The sequence below is a fragment of the Hydra vulgaris genome, chromosome 05, assembly GCF_038396675.1.
Source record: "Hydra vulgaris chromosome 05, alternate assembly HydraT2T_AEP".
Taxonomy (NCBI): domain Eukaryota; kingdom Metazoa; phylum Cnidaria; class Hydrozoa; order Anthoathecata; family Hydridae; genus Hydra; species Hydra vulgaris.
Genome location: NC_088924.1, coordinates 27,568,784 through 27,595,098, shown reverse-complemented (window position 1 = coordinate 27,595,098; position 26,315 = coordinate 27,568,784). Strand labels below are relative to the sequence as shown.

The following is a 26,315-nucleotide window of genomic DNA, read 5'->3' as shown; positions in this document are numbered from 1 at the left end:
TTCCAAAAAAAAGGTATTTTTGATTCCGTTTTTTTGTTTTTGACAGTATTTACTAAATTATTTGCGACACTATTCCCTTTTTTGTTTTCGACACTATTCATTAAAATCCTTGCGACATTATTCCCATTTCTATTTTTGACACCATTCTTTAAATTAAATTGCGACATTATTCCTTATTCTGTTATTCGACAATCAATCATGCAACAATTTACGACACTATTTCTTTTTCATACTTTCGACAATTAAATTGCGACAATCAAAACTTTGCAACAGTATTCTGCCACACCACAGTAAGTCCTATCCCAGTGAGCATAAGACGTGTTTAAAACGGCTAAAACACGTTTTGCAAAATGTTAATACATATTTTAGACATGTAAAACACGTCCTGTGCCCACTGGAATGCAACTAGCCGGACAATGACAGATGTCTAGAATTCTATCATATGTAAACAGATATCTGCCAACCAGGTATCTAAGCATTATTACAAGTACTTTCCATCAATAACACTCACAGTGCTTCAGCCTCGACATCACTTCTCGCTGTCTCGCTGTCGACATAATTGTCAATTGTAGCAACATCAACAGAATCATCACCTTTATCTTTATCACCTGCAGAAAAACCACATACACAATTATCTACTTCATCCTCAGGAAAGTCTTCTATTAGAGACTTTTTTTTCTCAAAGAACTGCAGTTCAGATTTGCTCGAACTTCTGGATATGGTAGGTCGCTAGAATCAGGTTTTGCTACTGAGAATGCTTAACAGGTGATAAATGTTTGAAGCAACTGAACAAAGAAGCAGCATAAAAAGAAAACGCTACAAGAAAAAAAACCACGATAAAAAGAAAAAATCTTCCTGCTGAATGTGACCAGGACAGTGATGATAACAATAACAGAGTCTAAAGTGTGGTATTCATATAGTTCAAAGAGAAAATTGGGTATTCTGTAACTTATTTGATGTTTGGTACCATATTAAATGTACAGAAATTCCAGGTGGAGTTGATATTGAAGCCATAGACTGGATCTGTGAGAATCGCCTACAAATAATGTAAAAATATATGTTTTACATGCTGGAGCTTATTGCTCTAATTTTTTTAAATTGAGTCAACGTTAGTTGTAACTTTTTAGCTTTTTTTTCTCTATATGACTTAAAATTTCTAAATAAAGCTTTTGTGCATATATAAATATGTGTTGCTTATCATTTATAAATTTTTTCAGTTTGAATTTAATATTTATTTACTTATTTTAAAAAGAGAAAAAAAGTTCTTAAAAACATGAGGGTTAATGCCCCTGTTATCCTACTTAAGTATTGGTTTTTCATAAAGATTTAATGAACAAATGTTGCATAAAGTAATAGATTTTTGTAAAAAAAGTTTTTGTGAGACAACCCAAATTGAAACATTCTGCACTAAAATCCTTCTTAAGCGTTCCATGAACGCATGAATCGAATACCCATGAACTTCGTGGGTATTTGGTATCAAATGTGTTAACGGGCTTGAATAAGATATGTTGACGTTGACTAAATAAGTGCGAATTTCTGACTGAATAAGTTCGAACTGGCATAAGTGCGTACTGGCGTAAACGCGAACTTGCATAAGTTAAGAATAAAGTTACTTTTTAAAAGGCACTGTTTTTATCCGGAATTAGTGGTCTTTGTCCATATATCCCGATGCATATAAAATATAAATAACACATACAATAAATAGTAGTTATCAGTAAATTAATTAAGTTAATCTATTAAAAAAATGGAATTGTTTTAATTAAAAAAGTAAATATATTATTTTATTCACATTCATTAAAGATAAATTTCATAGTTAGACAATAACCAACAACATATGCAATACATGACCAATTAGAACATTGCTCACATGAAAACCATTGGTTATCTAAACTATTCACCTATTGATTATATTAAGAATAACAAAAAAGATCATCAGATACCAAAATTCTATTTGAAGCATGAAGAAAATGTGGATCTTCTGATTTATTCTTTGGTTTTCTTTTTTTTTTGAAATTTTTTTTTTTCTCTGTGCAATTTCTAGTTATTGACTAGCAGTGGCAATCCTTTTTTGCTATTTAGCCAATTTCTTTGCAATTTCTTTATCTAATTTTTGTTTTTTTGTTGCTTGTTCAGCTTCATCAAAATCTATGGCATTTGCTGAAGTCATATTGTTATTAGCTGGTCAATTTATTCTCTCACCTTTTTAAACTTTTTTTTTTTAAATTCGGTTTTTTTTTTAAACTTTGAATAAAGTTTAAAAAAAAAACCGAATCTAAAAAAAAAAAGTTTGATTTGGTACTTTCAAACAACTTGAAAGCCAAACTAGTTTGACTTTCAAATAATTTTCAACAACAATCAACATGTCTTTTCCATTCAAGCCAATGCCTATATCACTCAACATAAATCAACAATAACCGTTTCAGCAATGCTGCTCAACTATCTTGAGATCCTCGGTCATTAGATATCACTTTTGTTCTTTCAAAAAGGTTAGATTTAGCCACAAAAAGATTAGATTTAGCCACATTATAACATTTAGCAGTTTGTGCATAGTACATTTTTTTTTTCAATAATGGCTTAAATAGCTAAGTGGTTTTGACTCTCTCGCTCGTCATTTTATCTAAATTTATACATACTCCATATTACAATAAAACAATTAAACAATTAACACCTATGGGTTAACTTTATGCACATAGAATAATAAATACCCGTATTCAAAGGAGGCAAGTGTCTCTATTTTTTTTTTTTTTTTTTTTTTGTCATTGCTGGTGGCTAATTTTTTTCTTTTTTATAATCATTTCAAATGCTAATATCATATTTATTTTTTATTAAAGTAATTGGCATAAAATTCTGCTCAAAAGTTACTTAAGTTTACTTTTTTTTGGTTTCAGTTTTTAGTTTTTTTACTGCAAATCCGTGTTATTTTTTATTCACGATTGCAATATTTTATATAAATGTTTTTTTAAAGCGTTTGATTTGTCTTATTTAGACGTTTATTAATTAAAAAAAAATTTATAAATCAGCTATAATAAGCGAGTTATAAAACTTTTTATTAAAACCATCTGGAACTAGGAAGTTTTACTGGTAGGGGAGACCGGGGCTAAATGGCTCGGTTTTTACTTTTCTTTTTTTACTTTTCTGTTACTGAATTCTGTAGCCCTAACAGCTCATTTTTTTTTTAATATTAAAGTGCAGTCTCAAAAAGTATGAATTTGGGTAACAGAAAATAATTATAAAATTTGCGTTCATTTAAAAGAAAATTCTCGGGGCCTTCCCGGGCCCTCAAAAAAAAAAAAAAATAGTGCTAACTTACACCACCACGGGGTAAGTTAGCGCAAACTATAAAAAAATGATTAATAATGTACTATTAAGTACAAAATTAATAGAAATATTTTTACTATTAATTTTGCCAACAAATTTAAACCAAAAACTTAATTTAGTTTCAGCTATTACCAAAATATTAGTACGTATAACACTCATAACAGTAGCCCACTTTTTATGTAAAAAAAAAAAAAAATTATTTTTATTTTTTGTGAGAATAAATTTTTTCAATATTGTTAAAAATCAAAAAAAAAAAAAAAATTAATTTTAGAAAATATTTTTTTCCATAGCAAATGCTAGGAGCTAACTTACCCCGTGAAAATTTTGCAAACTTACCTCGAAAGCCTTTTTATCTGGATATAGTAAACCAATTGCGGCTGTAACTTTTACAATAATTATTTTTCATACGACTAACTATTTTCTTTGTAATGTAAAAAGGAAGCGATGTTCCAAAAGTTACGTTTTTGTCCAAAAAACACATAAATTCTAATATTTCCCATGCGCATGCGCGAATCCTGACAATACTATAGTGAATGATGAAATAGTCAATTAGGAAGGTTCTTGTAATTTGTGTCACTTTCTAATGAAAGGCTCTAATGATAAACGCAGCTCCTCAACTTACCCCTGCTGCCAACTAGCCCCGGTCTCCCATATAGTATTAAGTCAAAAAAAAATTACATATTATACTTAAAGAACCTTCTAAATTTAAAGGATGTTGAAAAGAGTGATATTGATTTATCAGTAATTGTTTGGTAACCTTCGATGGCACTTTCGTATTTATGTTTCTGATAGCTTGCTGAGCCATGGCGAACATTAAAAACTTCCTGCATCCACTCAACACTGAGTACTCCAACTTTTCACCTGTAATTCATGATTTTTTTTATACCCATTATAGTCATAACTCTGCAAGTGTGTTCATGAAACCTTCCCTGTTAAATGCCTTAAACGGAAAATAAAGTTCAGATTTAGAAATTCTGTACCCAGTTATGTCAGGCAGAGTGTTGAAAATTCCAATTATTATACTTTTTAGAAGTATCAATATACCACTGTCGAATCTTGTAAAATGAGAATATGATGTGGCACATTGGTAAATCTCCTCGAAATGGAAGTAAAAGGATGTACAGTTTTTGTAAAAGGATGTACGCATTCCTTATTTTCTCTTATCATTTTTGACATTGACATTCCATCTTCTCTCCCAGCATGCACTAACACATTTAAAGTACCATCAACTTGATAGTTTACAAAAAAAGGAGGTGATTGTTAACTCTAGTGGTGACAATATCTCCCTGCCGTACACCTGCTTCTAATTGATTTACATTAATCAAAGTATTACTTTTTATAAATTCTTTAGCTAGTTCGTTAAGATGGTTACATGCCATTTTTTTGTGCAGTTAAGGACACAACATTTATATACAGTTCCATGCCTTTTTTTGTGATAAACTATTGATATTTTGCATTCCAATGTCTCCAAAAAGACTTGCTAAGCTTCTTTGTTAAGAGTGCTTGTCAGGGGCGGAACCAGCATTTTTTGGTTTTTGAAATGACTAACTTCTAGGAATGCAGAAAACTCTAAACAATTGTATATTTATATCAAATAAGGATGTTTTACAAAAAATGCCGTTGATTGGAGCTTGGAAACAAAAAAATCCGAAAATTTTTGCTTCCCCTGCCCAAAACATGAAAGAAGTTGACGAAAATTTTTTAAACTGTTCTTAATTAGACTTTATTTTTATTGATAAAACTTATATTATATCATAATCTCTTCCCAGTGGAAAAAAAAAAATCCTGTTTAAGTAATTAATATCAATTCAGATATACATTCTCTAAACCATACTTTAATATGGTTTAGACCCGTAACGCGAAAATTTAAAGGAGGCGGGGAGGTCAATTTTGAAAAAAAGGCAGTTTAGAATTTTCTACTAAAATATATCGCTTGAAATAATAATCTTGCTTGATTTTTTTAAAAACACATACATGAAACAAGAGAGTTTGGTAAAAAAACTACCCCATCCACCCCAATGGTACGAGCATGTATATAGATATGATACGTAAATGGTGCAAAGCGCTTTGTTCTGATTTTGAAAAGGCTCTTTTCTATTTCAATAAGAAAAATGCTATTGAACAAAAAAGGTTTTATTTTGTTTGTACAACATTAAAACTTATGTTTTTCTCAACTCAGCATAAAACTTTTTGCCCATGGCAACTTACATGTCAATAGCAAATTTGAAAGTTTTAATCTTACTCTGCTTTTTCAAGCCAAAAAAATGTCTGCAGAAAAAAAAAAGCGATTCTGTTTAACCTTAATTTAAATGACTGTGTCTTCTGTGTTATTGACGAAGCTGTAGTGATGAAACTGTAACATATTTAATATCAGTAATGTAAAGCATGCGAGACAACTAACATAATATAAAGTTATGAACAAATGAAGCGGTACTACACAAGATAAAAATAACTCAATAAAAAGAAGACAAAAAAATATATATATTTGATTTTGATGCCAAAACAAAGTATGATACAAATGTATTAATCTTTATATTAATAAAAACCTCATCACGATGGTTCACTTTCTTTTACTCTTTTCTTTATTTTTCCATTGAAAAATTACTTTATATAAAAATTTTCAAATAACTATTTAAGTTTCTCTAGAAAATAGTAAATTTTTCATAAAAACTTGATTTCCAATAGAAATTTCAATAGAATTCGTAAAGACCATGTGCATCAAAATGTATGAGAAGAATATTTTCGTTCATGGTGGTTATCTTTAATAACTTATTTCATTTTAAGAGTTTATTTCATTTTTAACACAAAAACAATTTTTGGCAAAACAAAGAACAGACATTTTATTTAGTTATTTCAAAATATTAGTGGGTCAATGGTTAGAGCGCCTGCTTCAAAATCAAAAAACCTGACGTTAGAATCAGGACCACAAAGTTGTCTTGGAGGACTTTAAGATGGTAGAGATAAAATTGACCCATAAAGTTAAATTCTTTATTTAAGAAAATTAGCTGTCCGTTCCCGTAAAATACGGGTCTTGGTAAGTTTATTTTTATACTTATTCCTTACTTCAATATTGTTTAGTAAGCGATAGAAAAACTATACATATTGTCTACCTTTTAAAGTTATCAGTAAAAAAATAGTATAATTTTATTGAAAAATTATTACACGCTTTGGCAGTAGTTGTGCGAACCGCTATTTATCAGCGGTTTGGATATTAGTATCTAAAGCGGGTATTATAAGTAATGTTTAGAATACCCGTTTGAAATGTGTTGATTAGTTTCAATCGGTATAAAAACTATTAAAAAATTAAAAATCAGACTTTAATATATATTTGAAATAATGAACTTATTATGAACCGTATAATACGAGTTTATACCACACCGACCAGTTCTATACTCATTTTTTATATAGTAATTTTATTTCAATAACTTTTAGTAAGTGGTAGAAAAATAAGGATCTCTCAAATTTTTTTTTTGAGCTACTAATAAATTTTCAATACTTTATAACTTCTTATTGTAAAATTGTAAACTTCTATAAATAAATAATATAATAAAAAAAAAAGGGTAATAACGGCAGACTTATTAATTTTTTTCTTCATTAATTTTCTAATAGGTTTTTTTAAAACATTCTTTCCAGACCATCCACAGCTTATTAAGACCCTCGCCATGTTAATTAATTTTGAAGAAAATAAAAATTTGAATGCAAAATCTTTTTCCCTAAAAGAAAAAAGGTTGTCTCTTTAACGTGTGTTAAACGTATGACTTAACTAATTACTTATGTACATTAATAATTTAAATATCCATTAGGCTCTAATGGTCACATGCTTGGCTAATGGGTATACCTACGCATTGATTCATACGCATTGATTATAAAAATTTACAATAAAAAGATAATTATTTATAATTGCGAAAAATCGATGTAAAAAGGTGCTGTCGGATGTTAAGCTCCATTATTCTCAGTTCACTAAATCTAGCATCTTAGGAGTTTCAGTAAATTACGTCACGCGATTTTTGATCATTTTTGACCTCCTCCCTTACCTATGTCACAAAGTTGTAACACTTTAGTAACAATATCCGTACAAGATGTCACAAAACTGCTAACTCCTCCCCTTCCCCAAGAGCGCGACGTAATTTATGGACAACCCCATATTTCAGAAGTTAGGCTCTAGAGACTTTTTGAAAACCTTTAACTGCGTCATTAACAAGGGTAGGTCTAACATTTCATCTCTCATTCATGGGACTGATCTTATTACCTCTCCAAAGGATAAGATAGTACTATTTGCTTAGAACTTCCTTCTAGTTCAACTCCTTTTAGTTCGAGTGCTAATGTTCGAGTGATAATGCTTGACTGAGTCTAATTTTGCTGCTTGCTGGAAAATTGTATCTGTTTTTCATAATTTCAAAAACTCGGTAAACATTCTAACACCTCCAGTTATCGTCCGATCAGTCTTCTTCCTGTTATTAGCAAAATCTTTGAGTTTTTGATTAAAAAATTTCTCACAACCCATCTTGAGTCACATAACTTAGTGTTAGATAATCAATACGGTTTTCAACCCTCTCGCTCTAGGACAGATTTACAAACTGCTGTGACTGAAAGATTTTAACGTGATATAAATGGAGGCGGAAATACTAAGACAAATGCTCTCAACATTTCTAAAGCCTTCAACAAAATTCAACATGTTGGCCTTCTCCGTAAAGTTGTATTGTATTTGGGATTTATTACATATTTGGGAAAATATTTAGGATTATCACGGGATTTTTTTATATCCGCTTTATTAAAATCATCCTTGAAGGCCAACAGTCTTCTTTATTTCCAGTAACTTCTGGGGTACCTAAAGGTTCGATCATTGTTTATTAAAGTTGTATTAAAGTCTGGCGTACCTAAAGGTTCTATCGTTATCATTAAAGTTGAATATATTTTTCTTTTATGCAAATTCTATCATGGTCGCTGCTCAATGGAGCTATCATCCTTAGTTCCATTAATTAAAACTCATTCTCGCTTGACTCGTCATTTATTTTTGCCGATATAAAATTTCTACATTTTAATATATATAAAAAATATCGATTTAAAATTTTATTTATATTGACTTGCTACTTAATGAAATGTTCTGGTCAAGTGAAAAAAAAGATTATAAAACAAATTATTTTTTTGAATTTTATTTTGCCTTTAGGCTCAACAAAATTCAAATAAAAAAGTCACTAGCTAGTAAAAAAAAGGTTTTTTTAAAAAAGAATTACAAACTTTAAATTAAAATTAAATATACTAAACTTAAAATTAAGTAATAGAAAAAGCTCTATGAAAGAAAGTCATTAATAGGGCTGGAGTTGAGATGAGTTTAAGACGCAGCACAGTTTTGGCTAGTAATCAAAAAGATGAACTTGTCTTGTCTCAAACCTTTGAAATGAAATAAAAATTGTTAGGTTTAACTTCTTTGGATATAAGACATTTAGTTTATCAATTTTGTGAAAAGAATAAATTAAAACACAGGTTTAGGCATTCAAATAAATGGGAAGAAGAAAAGTGGTTTAAAAATTTGAATGCAAGGAATAATTGGATTTAAAGTAAAAGTTGATTGTTTCTACAGTCTATTAGAGGAAGTTTTGATTTCCCAACACCATAAAGGCAATAACACTAGAGAAAATGTGCAACGTTGACAAAACCCGGAAAACCAATCGCCGGAAAGCCGTAAAAATTTTGGCCAAAAAGCAGATAATAATACAGTGATTACATTTGATAGCTAGATAAAGATACACGCAACACAGAATTGACGAGCAGATTATTGACTAAGTCACAGTGATTTTAAACTTGTCAGAACAAATAAATGCGGGTGATATTTCAATATCTATGGAACAGAGATCTAATCAAGAGCTAGAACCAGTCACACAAAATGAAGTACTAGACAAAATGAAGAACTAGACATCAAATGCACATGAGAATGTATCAGAAAAAATGCCACTGCCAGTCTCGATAGAGAGCGCTATTTTCGGAATAGACTGAAAATACTGGCAAAAAATATTCCATAAAAAACTTTAATATTGTGGGAATATGTTATACTATTGACACACAAAAAAAGTCAAAGTTTATATTTACTGTATCCACGATAAAAAACTGATTAAACTAAAGGAAGTAAGGGAATACGCAAGACAACTAAATGTCGCTAATTAGCCTCTGAAAATATCGAAAGAAATCTGCATCAGCACTTACCAACGGTTGTATTTGTATTGTGGCAAATTATATCTTTGTTCAACTGATACATGGATACATTGTCAAGGACCTTGTATTCAGCGAGCTGAAGTGTCACATGCAGGTATTGATAGCAAGGATATTCATTTTATTTTTGAAAACTGTTGGCTTACCGATTGAAAGTCAGAGGAGCAGACTGTAATTGGCTATTAAAAAGTGATTAAAATAGTTATCTAACTAAGTTCTTAATAATCAAGAATAAGCCTAATCGCATAGTCTTGCTTTCTAGTCTTACTATCCAATATTTTACTGATGCTTCTTTATTGCTCGTTATACTAATCTCTTGATTTGTTATGATTGTAATATTTTTTTAAAAAGTAATGTCTTTGAACTGCATATGTATTTTTTTTATCATTAATACTTTATTAATATGTAAAATAAACTTAGTAGTTTAAATTAACTTGGAAGTTGTTTTGAATGGTATCTATGATCTACTTAATTGTAGCTATTTGAGGTTATAAAACTAACTAAAATATGCTCTGTTTCCTAACATGAACCCAGGGTCTATATTTCATTGTTGGGGATCCACATTTTAAAGACTACTGCCGAATGTTGATCTTTTAAGAAAAATTTTAAATCTGGATTGTTAGCCAGAATGTCAATAAAATTAATTTCGAATAATATTTATTAAGACAATCAGGTGTACATTGTATTATATGAAGGGGGCTACCTAGTCGGTGGGCCCCTTAAATTAATTTCAAGAATATATACCAGGGAAAAAAGATAAAGATTAACGATTTTAAATTTGTTTTCTGTGTTTTTGTTTAACTCTAGTTTTAATCCCTATCAAATTTGAATAATGTTTTAGTTTGAAGTTAGACCTAATTCAGTGGCGAAGTTAGGAATTGCGGGTCCCTCTGGTATGTTTTCTTTTTTTTTTTTTTTTGATCTTGCATAGCGTAAAATGCATAATAATCTATTCAAAGTTAAGTTGAGCTCACTTGACGTTGCACTTGATTATTGTCTATCAATAATTTTATATTGTCTAATAATAATTGATATATTGTATATATAACTGATATACTGTAATATAAAAAAATATCGTCTATCAATAATTGATTATGGTCAATCAATATATTTTTCAGCAGTTCTCAAACAGATTCTAGTGTGTTTTTAAAATTGATGCTGCTTTTTTTGTCTTAACAACAAGCATAAGTTTACGACTGTTTTTGAAGATTTATAGACAACATATGGTAGACTGTGAAAATCTTTATTTATAGCTATGCTCTATGTCTAGTAAAAGTACATTATTAATTTGCCATGGTACGAACTAAGTTATGTGTCATACTTTTTTCTAACAACATTGTTTGGTAATAATTTTATTGAAACGTTTAGTTTTTAATTATATTTAAAAAAGAAAAAAAAACTTAAAACCTCCTAAAAATCTTGTTTTTGACACTCTCTCTATATTGCTCTCTCTTAATAACACAATTTTATGTAATGCAAATAGCTGCTGGTTATTAAAAAGGTACATATTTTTATAGGTCTTTTAGTTATTTTTAGTTAACATTAGGTCTTTTATCATTTAATAATGGATTTTCCATAACAGATTTTTCCATTATAGATTTTTCCATGACGGATTTTTCCATGCTGGTTTTTTCCGTGATAGATATTTCCATGATGGATTTTTCTATGATGGATTTTCCGTTAATGGATTTTTCCATGTTTTCAAAAATGCCTTATACAATAGGAGGTTAAACTCTCCCTCCTAAAAAATGTTACACGTCATAAAATTCTTCCTATAATTTATACACATATAAAGCATATTTATTAGCAAGCTATTTTATCAAAACTTGATCACGTTAAAATTTTAAAAATCCAACAATTACTTTCAGTAATTGTTGCATTTTCATAAAAAGCAATTCTTACATTTTTAAAATTTTAACGTTATTGAAAAAAAATGGAAGAAAGTTTCTTAACATTTTAAAGTTACAAAAGTAAAAGCATTTTATTAAAGAAATAAAGAACTGTAGAAGAGAGAATTTCTTTTGTTCAATTTACTCAATACTGAATAAATCTTAACGACTTTAGAATTAGTCTAAACAGTTGGAAAACTGATTTTTTAACTTTTAAACAAAAAAATCAAGGTTTAGTTTTGATTTTGATTTTAGTTTTTAGTTTGTAAATTAATCCGCTATTTTTAATTGTATTCATTCATATTCAATGTATTCAGATCACATTCATTATGTCAAAATCTGAGCACAAAAACGAAAAGAAAATATTTTGAAATTCGCAACTTGCATAAGAATATCTGTTTTATTTCTGTAACACAGATAAATTTGAAAGTTCCTTTTCAAAGTTAGAGTTAATCATGAAGAGATTGCGAAATTCTGTCGAATGACCACTTTAATTTATATATGTTGATGTCTGTCAAGAAAAGTCTATATGAAAGCCTTGATTGTGATACAATCATTCAAGGATATGCATCTTTGTCATCTGATATGAGCAAATTTCATAAAGAAAAGTTATTGCTATAATTTTTGCACATCACTCTGTATTTTTTTAGTTCATTATAAATTGATTAGTTTGTGATTTTTAGTCTTCATTTTATAGCTTTTATTTTTTTGTAAATTTGCGGACCGGGCTATCTTAGCAATATATGTATGTTGAGAGGGCCTATGAGTTATTTGCCTCGCCGGTAAAATATATTGAGCCAGTTTGCCAGAGACTAAGTTAACTAAAAGTTAGTAACTATCTAGAACATAGATAAACATGATAACTTTCATTATCTAAAAGGTTTGTCCATTGTCTATGGTTGAAAAAATAATTTTCTTTAACTGTAGATAACGGGTTTACGATTATGCTCTCTATTGCTGATTTTAGTTTTCCTCAATAAAAACTCTGTAATTAAGTTGAACGGTTTTATTCATAATAATGATGACTTTTTCTTAACCCTTTATATTAATATGTTCTCAAATACTTTGTCGTTAACTTGTTGCATGTTCTGATTGCACTCCTGACGATGTTATTATTAAAGAGAATATAAAGCATTTCAAGAGTTTTTTCATGTTGTATTCACATTAATTGCTCAGTGTCGTGAAACCATTTTACATCATTACATCTTCCAAGATTTCCTAGAAACAAGAAAGTGATTTTTAACGCAAAACATTTAATGTCAATGTCCAGTCTGTAATTGTTTATTGAGAAATAAGTTGCGGTTTTTATCTTATGTTTAATATCTTTAATATCTTTTGATAAGTCTGTGTTCACATAGCAATTCAAGGAACCTCTTTAGATTTACCATCTATGGAGAATAAAAAACTTTATTTGATTATGAGTCAAAAAATTTCTTTAGATAAAAAATATAGAAGAATAAAAACTTTACGTGATCAGGGAACCTTGGGAGTCAAGTAAATGGAACCTTTCTATATGGAAAATGTGAGAGAATAAAAAAACTTAACATGAATTATGAAATAGTGATCACCACTGCACAGTGGGTCAGAGTGTGACAAAAGTACAAAGAAAAAGCTTAATTGAATGATGCAAAACAGTAATATTAATTACCCAATACATTATAACATAGGAAATTATTACTTTTAATGTAATGTAAAGGCTTTAGAACAATATACATCATATTTATTTAAAAAGCATTTAGAGTATTAAAAATTTTATAAAATTTTAAATCACCATTGACAATATTGATAAGCAACAATTTCAAATGTTACTTATATTATTGCGAAATATATTTTATAATTTTTTAAAATAAGCCTAGTTTTTGATTTCTACAATTTAAAATTGTTTAGTTCGGTACAATAGACTTAAACTTTGTTAATCAAAAAGATAAAAAATATAGATACATTTTAAATCATTTTCTCATATATTTTTTATATCAAAAGTTATCAGTGAATTGACAACGTTTTTTAAAACTTTAACATGCATATCAACTGTAAATAAAATTGGGCATTATTTTTTTTTGTTTTTTTTGTTTTGTTCTTTTTATTACATTTTAAAAAGCATTTCGTTACAATATTTAAAATACAAATATATAATAATAATAATTATAATAATAATAATAATAATATATATATATATATATATATATATATATATATATATATATATATATATATATATATATATATATATATATATATATATATATATATATATAAATAATGATCGTTATTAAATAATAGTAAAAGAACACGGGAATACAAAATTTAAAAAGATTTGTTTGAAAATTGGGCTGCTTAATAAAATTATCTCTGCTTAAAATGTATTTATTTTTATCTTTTGATGAATACAAATTATGAAAAGAAATAGAAGTTGAATTGGTTTTACATTTAAACATAAAACAAATAAAATATTAAAAATGTTAAGCTCATATATATTAAAAACTTTCATTTCAAATAATAGAGAATTGGCATGAGTATAACGGTCTTTAAAATATATAAGACGTGCTACACGCTTCTGCTGACAATAAAGAGGTTTAAGTTTATTTTTCTTTATACTAACCCAAGCAATGTTTGCATAGTTTATGTGACAATGAATAAATGAGTGATATAATTGTATTAAAGTATGTTTATTTAAAACATTTCTTGCTTTGTACAATATTCCTTTACTTTTTGCAATTTTACTTGAAAAGTTTTTAATATGATTTTTCCATGTAAGATTTTCATCTATACAAACACCTAGAAAGTTGGTTACTGTTACTTGTGTAATATGTATATTGTCAATAACAAGATGAGGCATGTTAATTAGCAATTTATGTTTTTTGATAAGAGGATGGAAAAGAATCCATTTAGTTTTATCAATGTTTAGAGATAATTTTTTAGTCTTAAACCAGTCAGATATTTTGATTAACTCGATGTTCACGCAATGAAATAGAGTAGGAGTGCATTTGTGTGACATTAATAAATGAGTGTCATCAGCAAACATAATTGTTATTAAATCCGAGGCTTTGTATAGATCATTAATATAGATAAGGAAAAGAAGAGGTCCTAATATGGATCCTTGAGGAACTCCACATGTAATATTTAACAAATTTGATGAAAATGCTTCATTTGAGTTAACAAATTGTTTACAATTATTATATATTATAATAATAATTACATTAATAATTAATAATAATAATATATACCAATAATAACATTATAATAATAATAATACTATAATAATTATAAATATAAAATAATAAACTAATAATATAAAATACAAAATAAAAATATATAAAATAAAAATATAAAATAAAATATAAAATAAAAATAACAATATTATAATAACTATAATAATATTCTAACAATAACTACATTAATAATAATAATTACATATATAACAATAAATACATTATAATAAAAATTACATTATAGTAACCATATAAAATTTGTGACCCCTCAAATTGACGGGGTCACAAATTTAAAGTATGTTTTGAAATGAACCTGACTATGCCTTTTCTGCATTAATTAATTGAAAAACCCTATTAGCATATAAAAAAATGTTAATGGTTGATACCAATCAATAAACTATTTTAATATAGAGTATAGGGCTAAACCTAAACTTATATATTTACAATAACTATTACAACAAAGCATTTTTTTTTTCTATACATGTTTATTTTACAACTACAAAGTAATTACAAGTAACCAATCACAGATTGACAGTAAAGATATACAAATTTAAATCATAAATATAAAATTCGAAATATACGAGGTAAATAAAAATATAGTTGCTTACAACTCCGAGACATGAATAAAATAAATACCAATTACAACAATATAATAACGTGTAAGTAAAAATAATCCGAGAAATATATCTCTATATTACTCCAATTAAAATAAAATATAAAATAAATAAAAATAAATCTGCTGATTTTTTAGAGGAGAGTTTAGATGTTTCACTATAAGTTTATTTACCACATTTCAAAATAATGTTTGTGTACAAAAATGATAAAAACAAAATTTGTGAAAGATTGACAAAAAGAACTACTTATTTGTAGTCATAGAAACTCGCAGAAGTTTTCTATGACTACAAATAACTCGATGACAAGACTTAAGTCAGTCTTGTCATCGAGTACCTATTTCTTAGACGTGTAATACACATAAAAAATCAGTTGCATACGTGGTATATATGTATGTGTTACATATATACCTTGTTATTAATATTGTTTTTTTTTTTATCGATTTGTATTAAAAGTTAAGTTACATTTGTTTATTTATTTATTAAAATTTAAAAAAAATCCTTACAGTTGTTTAATTTGATTATTGTAGTTTTTAGCTTTTTTTTTCAGAGACTGTTCGTTGTTTAAGTTTAATAGTGATTCGTTTCTGGAAACTAACTTGTTAAATAAATAGGGACCACGATATGTAATTGAGAATTTTGAGAGTCACTGAAGACAAATTATAAAAAATCTTTTGTTGTGATTGAGTCATATGGTGCTTTAAAGATTTTTTAATTGGTCAATTATTAGGTGTCATTTAGCTTACAATAAATATTTTAGAGGTTGTGATACATTGTTTTTTAATGAAGTTGTTATACCTAAATCGTTCGCAAAATATTGCATAACTCAAATATAGTTCGAAGAAATTAGATATGTAGAAGTGTTTCATTTCACAAACACAAATAATTTACTGAAAAAATAAATTTTGATCATCTAAAAAATAAAAATGTCAAATGTGCGAAAGAATTCCTAATTTTGTTTTTATTATTATCATTGACCTATGTTGTTTTAAAAATATAATTTCCAACTTTTAAAGTTTAGATTTTTTGTTTCAAAGAAAAGCTCTTTCATGGAAATTTCTTTATTCATCACATTACATAAGTTGTTCTACAAATTTTTTACGGTACATTTTTACGGTCTTGATCTTGGATCAACGAATTTTTAGAGGCAATCGACTTGAATTGATGTCTTGAATTAGAAATGAAAATAGAAATAATGGAAATAATGGAAATTTTTGGATTAGTAAAAGTCATCAACAAAATGAAATTTAATGTACCTATTTTATAATTTGAAATATAAATTTATTTTAGCAAATGATCATGGTCGTAAATATTAAACTATTTTTTATAATATTTACTTTGAGTTTCACTAAAAGAATTGCACCAACATTGTTAAACTTCTTGGATCAGTAAATCTTAAAAAGTAAATATATAAACATTAAGAAGCATAAAAAAGAGAAAACGCATGCAAGCTTGTTATTTTTGCTAGACATTACTAAATAAATTTATTTAGGTGTGTAGCAAATTGATGAGTTAAGAAGTTATTTAATAATCAACTCTTGCCCTAGTCAAATCAGTCTCAATTAATCCCACAGCACGCAAATTACGCCTATTTTTCTGCTTTTTTTCGGCATTAGGATTTCTATTTTGTTCAGCTATAAGGTATCATAGCCAGCAGTAGATTAGGCTGATGAAGAATAGACATCAAAGTTGTTAAAATCACTGTTGCGACGGTAGCTAGCGCTTACATGAATGGAATAAAAACTCACAAAAAACATAGTGTTGTTGTGTAGTCTGGCTACACTGTGTTCGAAAAAGTTAAGAAATTTAGTTTACAAAAAGATTTTTATTAAATTTATATGAACGAATATAATTTTTTTATTTTTTTATTTAATGAGATACTTTTTACTGAGATTTACTACTAATAAATTAAAACATATTTACTTACCGAAAAAGAAATTATAAAATATTAAATGCTGCAAAACGAAAACCAGAGATTTCATTTTGATATTTTAAACTTTAAAATAAAGTTAACATTTTGCTAAAACTTCTTTACAAAAATTAACCAAAGTTAAACTAAAATATATCCATTTATAATAAGTTTGACTCATGATAATAATTTAATTATACTGTATCTTTTATCAATCTTTGTTTTGAAATGGTTTTAATTAACAAAAAAGAATTACTCATGACAACAGCTTAGACAACAGCATGTTAATCTGTTTATAATTTCATTTTAGTTTAAAGATTTTAATTTCTTATATTGTTCATAAATTTTTGTTCTCTTCATAAAACCGAAGCTCATTAGTTTATTAAAAGAAAAATTTTTTATAATAAATTATTGTTTAGCTACTTTTTTACAAAAATCAACTTATTTATAAAGGTGCTTTTAAATTTTATAAAACCATATGAATTAATAAAAAAATAGAACCATGGAAGTATATTTACGATGATATATGGTCGTCTTTATTAAGTTAGTAATAATTAAACTATTAAATACTAAAGTTAGTAAATTATGGAAGCCGAGAAAGCTCATCAAAAAAATATCTTTCAAATCAAAAAAAATATATTTTAAATCCAGAAATTTATTTTAAATCGCAAAATATATTTTAAACCCAAAATTGTATATTGTACACCCCAAAATATATTTAAAAATCCGGAGATGTATATTTTAAATCGCAAAATATATTTTAAATCCAAAAATATATCTCAAATCGGAACATATATTTTAAATCCAGAAATGTTTATTTTTAATCGCGAAATATTGTTTAAATCGCGAAATATATTTCATTTTGGAAAATATATTTAAATCCAGAAATATTTTTCAAATCGCTTTTTTTGTTTAAAATCTAGAAATATAATCACGACATTTTCACTTTGTCAAGTGCTAACATTTATAAAGATGGCATCATACTGTGTCTCATGTGGAGCTAATCGTATTCTTGAGGACAATCTCTGTACATTCTGTGGAAATAAGAAAAAGGTTAAAGAAGAAGGGGAAGTAAATAATCGCATTAATGAAAAACTTGCTCATAGAGAATTTCAAAAATATAAAACTGTTGAGAGGACATCTAGATTCAAAAGAAAATCTTTTGCAACAATAATTTCCAATGACTCTCTGAAAAAGAACGTTCTATTGAGAATGTTACAATAAATGTTGTTATAATAAAAGAAAAATAGTAAAGATGAAATTAACATTATGAGAGAAAGTAAATTGTCTATATATGTCCCAGGCCAAGGTAATGCAAAGTCAGTTTTTGAAAGCGGTAGTAGAAAACATGCAGATCATAACTAGGGTTGCCAGACGTCCGGCTTTTACAGAGGAGAATACAGCGCCAAACCTGTGAAAATAAAAATTTTTACTGTTCTCCTTCGTAAAAGCCGGACATCTGGCAAACGTAATCATTACCAATTTTATTACTATATCCTGATAAAAAATGCTGAGTATGTTCAGACAGTTGAAAAGTTTAAAGCAAGTTTAAACAAACTATTTTCAAATATAGACTTATATTTATGTATGCAAAGTATTTTAAATCAAGAAAATAAAGAAATCAATAATTTAAATAATGACACCTTTATATCGGATTTAGATAACTCCTGTTTGCAACTTCACAATGAATATTTCAATAAAAGCTCTTTGTCAAATTATTATCTTGGAGTGAAAATTTTCCAGAAAAAGTATCTATTGAAAGCAATCAGTCATTTTCTTTTTTTGGTGTTGTTGACAGTAAATCTGTAAAAGCTCTTAAAATATTTCTTCACAACAAACAGCCAGTCAATCAAGTTTAGAGGTCAACTGAGGTCTTTTTCCTTCATGTAATCCTAGGTTTCTTTTTTCAGTGCTTGAACAACATGCAGATAACTGTTAAAAAAGAAAGAAAAACAAATGGTATAATTGTTTGATTCTGATGACTCAACTGATTTAAGTAACAGTTGTGAAAAAGAACAAGATTTTGATAAACCTGAAAATATAAATGATCTTAAAAAAAAGATTCAAGTTTTAATAAAACAGCTCAGTGATAGACAAGGTGGCAATGTCAGGATAAATGTTTGTCGTCAATTTAAATTTGAAGACTTTCACGAATTTTTTAGTAATAGTTAGAACGAGAACAAAATTAATAAGTTATACAAGTTTTCATTTGTTGGAGAGCCTGCGATGGATACAGGTGGAGTGTCTAAAGAATTCTATTCAGGTTTAAAATATATGTAGGTTTGTTAATAAGGTCATATATCATATATATAATAAATGAAAGGCTAAGGAGTTAATTTTTTTGTTAAAAGTAAGGCTAAGTAAGATTAACAACTTTTTATGAACCAATAGTGTTGCCACTTTGTTTATTTAGTCTTTCAATTAGTTTTTATTTTTATTTTTTATATCTAATCATTTTATCCTGTGGTAATTTTTTGGAAAGAGAAACACTATTTTGTTTTCTAAAACTCTAAAATAAAAAAACAATTTAACAATTATAATGAATTATAATCTGCAATTAGTTTGTTTAAGATAATACACTAGGCGTTTCCTTCTAATATTATATAAATAACTTTTATATACTATACTAAATTACTATAATATAAATTTACTGCATATAATAGAATATTGATGCTGTAGATCAACCAGCTTAAATTAAATTAATGCTTTTAGTATTTTAGTTGCTTTTTCATTACAGGACTTATTTTTTTGTGTTTTAGAAGCTTTAAAATCAATTAAAATCAAGTTCTTTACTGGCAATAATTTGGTAGGCTATGTACCATCATGTGGTATTCTTGGTGTTGCAGGTATAGGCCATTTAATTGCAGCATCTATTTTGAATGGTGGCTCGGCACCTTTTTTTTTCCCCTTGGGTTTATAAACTTATGGTAAATGACATATCAGCCGCAGTAAGGTGTTGTCCGAAGTCTCTAGATGAATCTTCAAATTAAAATTTTTTTTTTAAATAAGGAGAAATGTTTTATTTTTTTTGGTATTGCTATGACAAATAAAAATGTATATAAATTATAAATAGTCTAAATGATCTTAATTGAAAATAGAATGTAACTATTAAATAATGTATTAATTTTATATTGAATTAATATAATTTTTCTAGATTTTGTTTGCAGTTACAGATGACTCTTTAACTAATCTGTTATGTAGAGAAGAAGGAATGGATGCCCTTGCAATTATTGGATATAGAAGTGATCAAGAAAATCGTCTCTTGATGATAAACATTCTTTTTTAGAGTAAGTTAATAGTTACCCGATGAATAAATCAATTAGGTTCACCAAATATAATTTGTCAATTTGTCGTTTAGTAAACTTTTAGCCTGGATTAATTTAACTTATTTTTATATAACTTCCTAGGTTAATTTGACATTTTTCATTTTTTTCTATATTAGATCAATGTAAATTAAAGGTAAAATATAGCAATTTTTACCTGTAATTGGAGAAATTACGTTTGGTTTACAAGTGTATGGCCTTTATGAAGTTGTCAAAAAAATTCAAATATAATGCCTAATTTATTTTGTGCAAACGAAAGTTTTTTATGGAAAATTGATAATTTTATACTTTTGTTAAAACCGCAATTTAGCAAATGCAGAGGGAATAAAAACTCATCTAAAATTTCAACATACGAAGCTATTCTTGATGTTGTTGAGTATAGCTTCAATACTGGTATTGCCATCTTTTACTGTTAAATTTATTATAAAGCTCTTAAATACAAATGAGTAGATAATGTGTTTTTATTATCTAGAACTCGCGTATCTTTCATAAAATGATATTTTGCAGTTTTTGACTGGCTGGCCGTCCATTCCGCATTAGGGCTTCGAAAAGATATTTCTCTAGTTTTTGTTCATGGATGTCCGTTAACAAAAAGTGGAAATAATGCAAAGGTTTACCAACAGTTAGCACTTGCGACACAAAATACTATATTTATATAGCTTGTTAGCGTACTTTAATATAAGTATTGTTAAAAACAAAAAATTTTATTGCTTGATAAATGATTATGTTATAAATTGTTCTTGCTTCATTACGGTTTTTCGGCGGTATTTTCAGTCCTTTTTTTATTACGTCTTTAAAGTCTTTAGCAAGTTGCAAGTCGCACACATTCAAAATTTTGTAATTAGTATGGTATTTAAAATAAGTATGGTATTTAAAAGAATGGTATTAAAAGTATGGTATTTAAAAGAATGGTATTTAATGATGATTTAAGACTTAAGGGTTCATTTCCAAATGGAATACGTTTGGTTTAGTAGCTCTGAATTAATACAATTCGAGCTCAATAAAATGAAAGAGGATTAGAATTCCCATAATATTAAAAAATTCCGACATGCGAATGTCCACGGAATACCAGACGAAAAGTTTTATGTACCAGAGCTCTATGGCTATCAGCAATGTGGAGTGAATATTAACGACGACATTCTTTCTGATATACTTAGTTAAAGAGATATTCGCGCTGATGAGCTGCGTTGCACCTGTTAAAATTTTTTAAACAACAATCTTGAAAAATCTTCAATACTACGAAAAACTAAAAAGACTAAATCTACCATCACTTGAGTTTTGACGCCTACGATGCAAACTTATCCAAATTTTTAAACTAATACATCGATTTAATATAATTAATAATATATCTTTGATGGGCGGACATAAGAGTATAACTGCAAAAGTGTAACTTTTCAGGAGAGCAAAAAAACATTATTATAAACCCTATTATTTTGCCACAGAAGTCATATTTTGAGAAATGGGTTATTACTTTTATTCTGTTTGAACCGAATGGTGTAACTATACATTTAATACCATTGATGCCGGCATACACAAGATACATTTTCTCATATAAATTGTTAAATGGTCAAAAATGCAGTTATACTGTTATGTCTGCCCATCAAAGATATATCAACCAAAATTTATTAACTAATTGTCACGTGATCAATATTTTAAAATAAGGTGTGAATATGTTCCAAACTGTCTTCCAAGACACAACCAACTATATAATAGATCAGCAAAACACTGGAACAAACAACCCGAGCAAGTAACTTTCTACTCAACTGTATTTCTTTTAAAATTAGGCTAAATCACTGGTTAAGAATAAAATTCGGAACGAATATTTATCAAACTGGTTGTTTATAGTAGGATGTTCTCCCTGCTCGCTGTATGTATATATTGTGAGTATATTTTACGGCTACTATAATAACTATAATAATAATAAGAAGAAGAATACAATTGTTTATTTACTGAAACTATTTTACGTTTGTTTGTTAATATTCAGTTTTTTGTTTTCCAAAGTATTACATGAAAGTATTATATTCAAAATATATATTTCAGAATTTAAAATTCATTTCTGGATTCAAATTTTATTTCTCGATTTAAAATGTATCTTTGGATTTAAAGTTATTTCGCAATTTAAAAGATATTTTATGATTGAAAAGATACTTCTGGATTTAAAATATATTTTGCAATTTAAAAAAAAATTTGCGATTTTTTAATTTTTTAATTTTTTTTTAATTGTATTTAGGTGTCCCCTAGAAGTCTTTACGGTCTTATCACAGAGCATTGCAGATGAGCATTTAATTGGAAGTTCATGCCTCCTTCCTAGCCAATGTTTCAAAATTTGCCCAGAGGTGGGTTTTAAACCATGGATCCTTTGATTCTGAGGCAAGCGCTACCACTGCACCATGGCTGCCCTAAAATCGGCTGATTTAAAATATATTTCTGGGTTTAAAATATATTTTTGGATTTATTATATATATTGGGATTAAAATATACGTTTATGGATTTGAAATATTTTTTTTGCGATTTAAAATATATTTCTAGATTTAAAATAAATATTTCTAGATTTGAAAGATATTTGTTTGATGAGCTTTTTCGGCTTACAGAGATAAGCATTTAGCTCTGTAGAACGAAATAATAAAAGAAAATAATAAACGCGCGCTAAATTACTAGTAGTTACCAGTTTTACCAAAATACCAAATTACCAGGTAGTTGTTTAATACGCGCCACGATTTTGATATAAAAATTATTTAAGTGGCAATTATAAAGAGTTGAAGTTTATTTTTTTATAGTTTTTATCTTAAATATAAACAATCAGCTAAACTTGTTATCAGTATAAATTTAAATAATTGTTTTCATAAGTGAATTAAGGCGCTATGTATTAAAAATACAAGTTTCCATTATTTATTATATTTTTATATTTAACATAGTTATATATAAGATTATAATAATGCTACTTTAATTACTAAATGCTAAATGAATTTTCGCTCATGCAATGAGCAAACTTAAGAAATTTACGCACTGCTAAATAATATTGGCGCAAAAATGATTCATTTACAAAAATAGCTGAAGAACCTAAAAGTATAACTATCTATTATAGTTTATAATATAATTAGTATAACTATCTATTAAAGTTATACTAATATTATATCTAATATTTTAATAACTTACATATTAACAATAAGTATCAATTTTTAAAAATAAGAGTATTAACAATATACAAGATTCTTGGTATTTTTAATAAACAAATTATTGGTATATTAAATGACTGCATTTTTACGGAGCAACAAAATTAGGCCAACTCAGGCTTGACGAATTAAATAAAGTGGATGTAAATATAAACAAAGCGGATGTTATATAACTACTATTACTTAGAATATTGAAGATCAAGTTTAAGATGGAAAGTAATGATATGATAAGATGACCAATACTAAAATTTAATCCGGAAAGCTGAGAACTTTTAGAAAGTAGAGAGTTGATATTATCAAACCAATAGAAACACTTTTGCAATAATGTTTAGGCGCAGACAACTTATTTTTGTTTGGATTAAAATTCACGAGCCACTACGAGCCAAAAGTTATCAACAAGATCACAATCAATGATCAAGATCAAAATTTTTTTAACATGAAATGATGGAATTTCATCAAAACAACACTCTTCTTTTAAAACATTGAGTGAACAATTATGTAAAGAAATATCATAATCTTAACATTCTTTAGTTCAAAGTAAGCCAATAGACTCAACAAACAGTCTTTACGTTTCATTTTACATATTCTACATAGGTTTATTGCAGTAAAATTTTTCACATAACCTAATACTCCGTTTAAACCAAGATTGTCGCCAATAATTTTAGCAAGGACAACATTTTAAATTCAGTATTTATATATATATAGTTTATATAGATATATAGATAGATATATATATAGATTACATTATAGATATATATATAGATATATATATAGATATATATATAGATTACATTATCAAGATCTCTATTTCGATAGTCTAGCTTTTTTGTTTTTTTAATGTCATTTTTTCCAATATATTTAGAAAAATCTTTATTAGAATGTTTAATCCAATTAAAAAAGTATATTATTGCACTTTACAAAATATTCTCAAGTTTTGAGTTTTGTAGTGGTTTTATTACTTTAAGAATTGTACAATATTGTATATTTGTGTATTCGTGCAATTGTACAATTGCTACCGTTATTATTTGTGGTTCGAATTTAGCTTACATAAACAAAAAGTTACCTGTGTCATCAATAAAGTTTTACCAAAGTAGTAATAACCCATTTTAATGTTAAAAATACTCTTGGTTTTGCATTATTTCGGTTTAGCGTGCTAATAAAGTTGGTAAAATAGGCAGAGCAGAGCAGATTTATATAGTTAAGTTGATAAAATTGGCAGAGCAGAGCAGATTTATATGGTAATATTATACTTAGGTAGTAAATGCATTATTACCTAATTACAAAAAAAGTGCACAAAACTCAGGTCTCTAAATTATTGATACTTTTTTGGAGTAATTCTCGGTTTGGAGTCTTTTGTATGCATCTCCCGAATTATTGAGCAGATTACTTATAAGAATTCAGCTGATTTGATAATCTTCTCTATCGTTTGTACTCTCATGCCTATTGAGGCATGCCTTACCAATAAAAAATGCGATCTGCCATATTCTAATAAATAATCCGCCAAATAATTTGGCGGATAATAAAATCAGAAAAATTCTTGTTAGAGAAGTTTGTTTGGATTATAAAATAAACTGGAGTCTTATAAGTGATCTGTCAAATAATTTTTCAGAATAAGTGTTAAAATTATTGTTTTGTGATCCGCCAAGTATTTTTCAGAAGAAGTGTTAAAATTATTGTTTTGTGATCCGCCAAGTATTTTTCAGAATAAGTGTTAAAATTATTGTTTTGTGATCCGCCAAGTATTTTTCAGAATAAGTGTTAAAATTATTGTTTTGTGATCTGCCAAGTATTTTTTAGAATAAGTGTTAAAATTATTGTTTTGTGATCCGCCAAGTATTTTTTAGAATAAGTGTTAAAATTTATGTTTTGTGATCCGCCAAGTATTTTTCAGAATAAGTGTTAAAATTATTGTTTTGTGATCCGCCAAGTATTTTTCAGAATAAGTGTTAAAATTATTGTTTTGTGATCCGCCAAGTATTTTTCAGAATAAGTGTTAAAATTATTGTTTTGTGATCCGCCAAGTATTTTTCAGAATAAGTGTTAAAATTATTGTTTTGTGATCCGCCAAGTATTTTTCAGAATAAGTGTTAAAATTATTGTTTTGTGATCTGCCAAGTATTTTTCAGAATAAGTGTTAAAATTATTGTTTTGTGATCCGCCGAGTATGCTATGAAAAACTTCATATTGAAACTTAATGGTCAAAAGAATGAATATAGGTTATCTTACGCTGTAAAATATAAAAAACAGACTTTAAAGAAAAACATTCAAATGTTTTCTTCAAAGTATGTTTTTTTCTACAGTTCACATTGAAAATTGTAAAAAGACATACTTTCGTTTTTCGTTTATAGAGATCAGCGCTTATAGTAGTTAAGGGTCTTTTAAAGAAAATGCTGTCAATTGTTCATTAACTTAAACAATCAAAATAATTCTGTTAAAAGATCTGGTCTGCTTGATAATTGATTAGATTTTTGAAGAAAAAACGCCAAAAAATTTACTATAAGCTTGCTTAATTTCCAGACCGTTAAAATTCCCATTCTTAAATGGTTTTCTTAAGCAAAGACTTAGCTCGGCTTTGGAATAATTTTAGCTATTGCAAAGGCATTTAATCGATAGAACATTTTTCAAGGAAATAGAAGAAATAGAAATATTAATAACTTTTTTGTTTACTTTTACTTG

At 27.3% G+C, this 26,315-nt stretch overlaps 1 protein-coding gene and 1 long non-coding RNA gene across 4 annotated transcripts in view; one reads left to right on the top strand and one right to left on the bottom strand.

Annotated features, from left to right (window-relative positions):
* The window catches only part of LOC136080745 (fibrillin-2-like), a 169,438-nt gene extending 152,046 nt beyond the window's left edge, over positions 1 to 17,392 (bottom strand). For 2 of the 3 annotated variants that reach the window (XM_065797792.1, XM_065797794.1), the window contains exon 1: positions 17,162 to 17,373. In XM_065797792.1, the coding sequence (XP_065653864.1) occupies positions 17,162 to 17,216 (55 nt within the window). In that variant the 5' untranslated portion in view covers positions 17,217 to 17,373. Of the gene's footprint in view, positions 1 to 17,161 lie in introns of all 3 variants that reach the window. The other variant, XM_065797793.1, reaches the window with a different exon arrangement.
* On the top strand, positions 10,745 to 20,430 carry LOC136080746 (uncharacterized). The gene is made up of 3 exons (XR_010638626.1): positions 10,745 to 10,868; positions 19,903 to 19,989; positions 20,298 to 20,430. It is a non-coding gene; the product is annotated as an uncharacterized LOC136080746 (long non-coding RNA).
* The last annotated feature ends 5,885 nt before the right edge of the window (positions 20,431 to 26,315 follow it).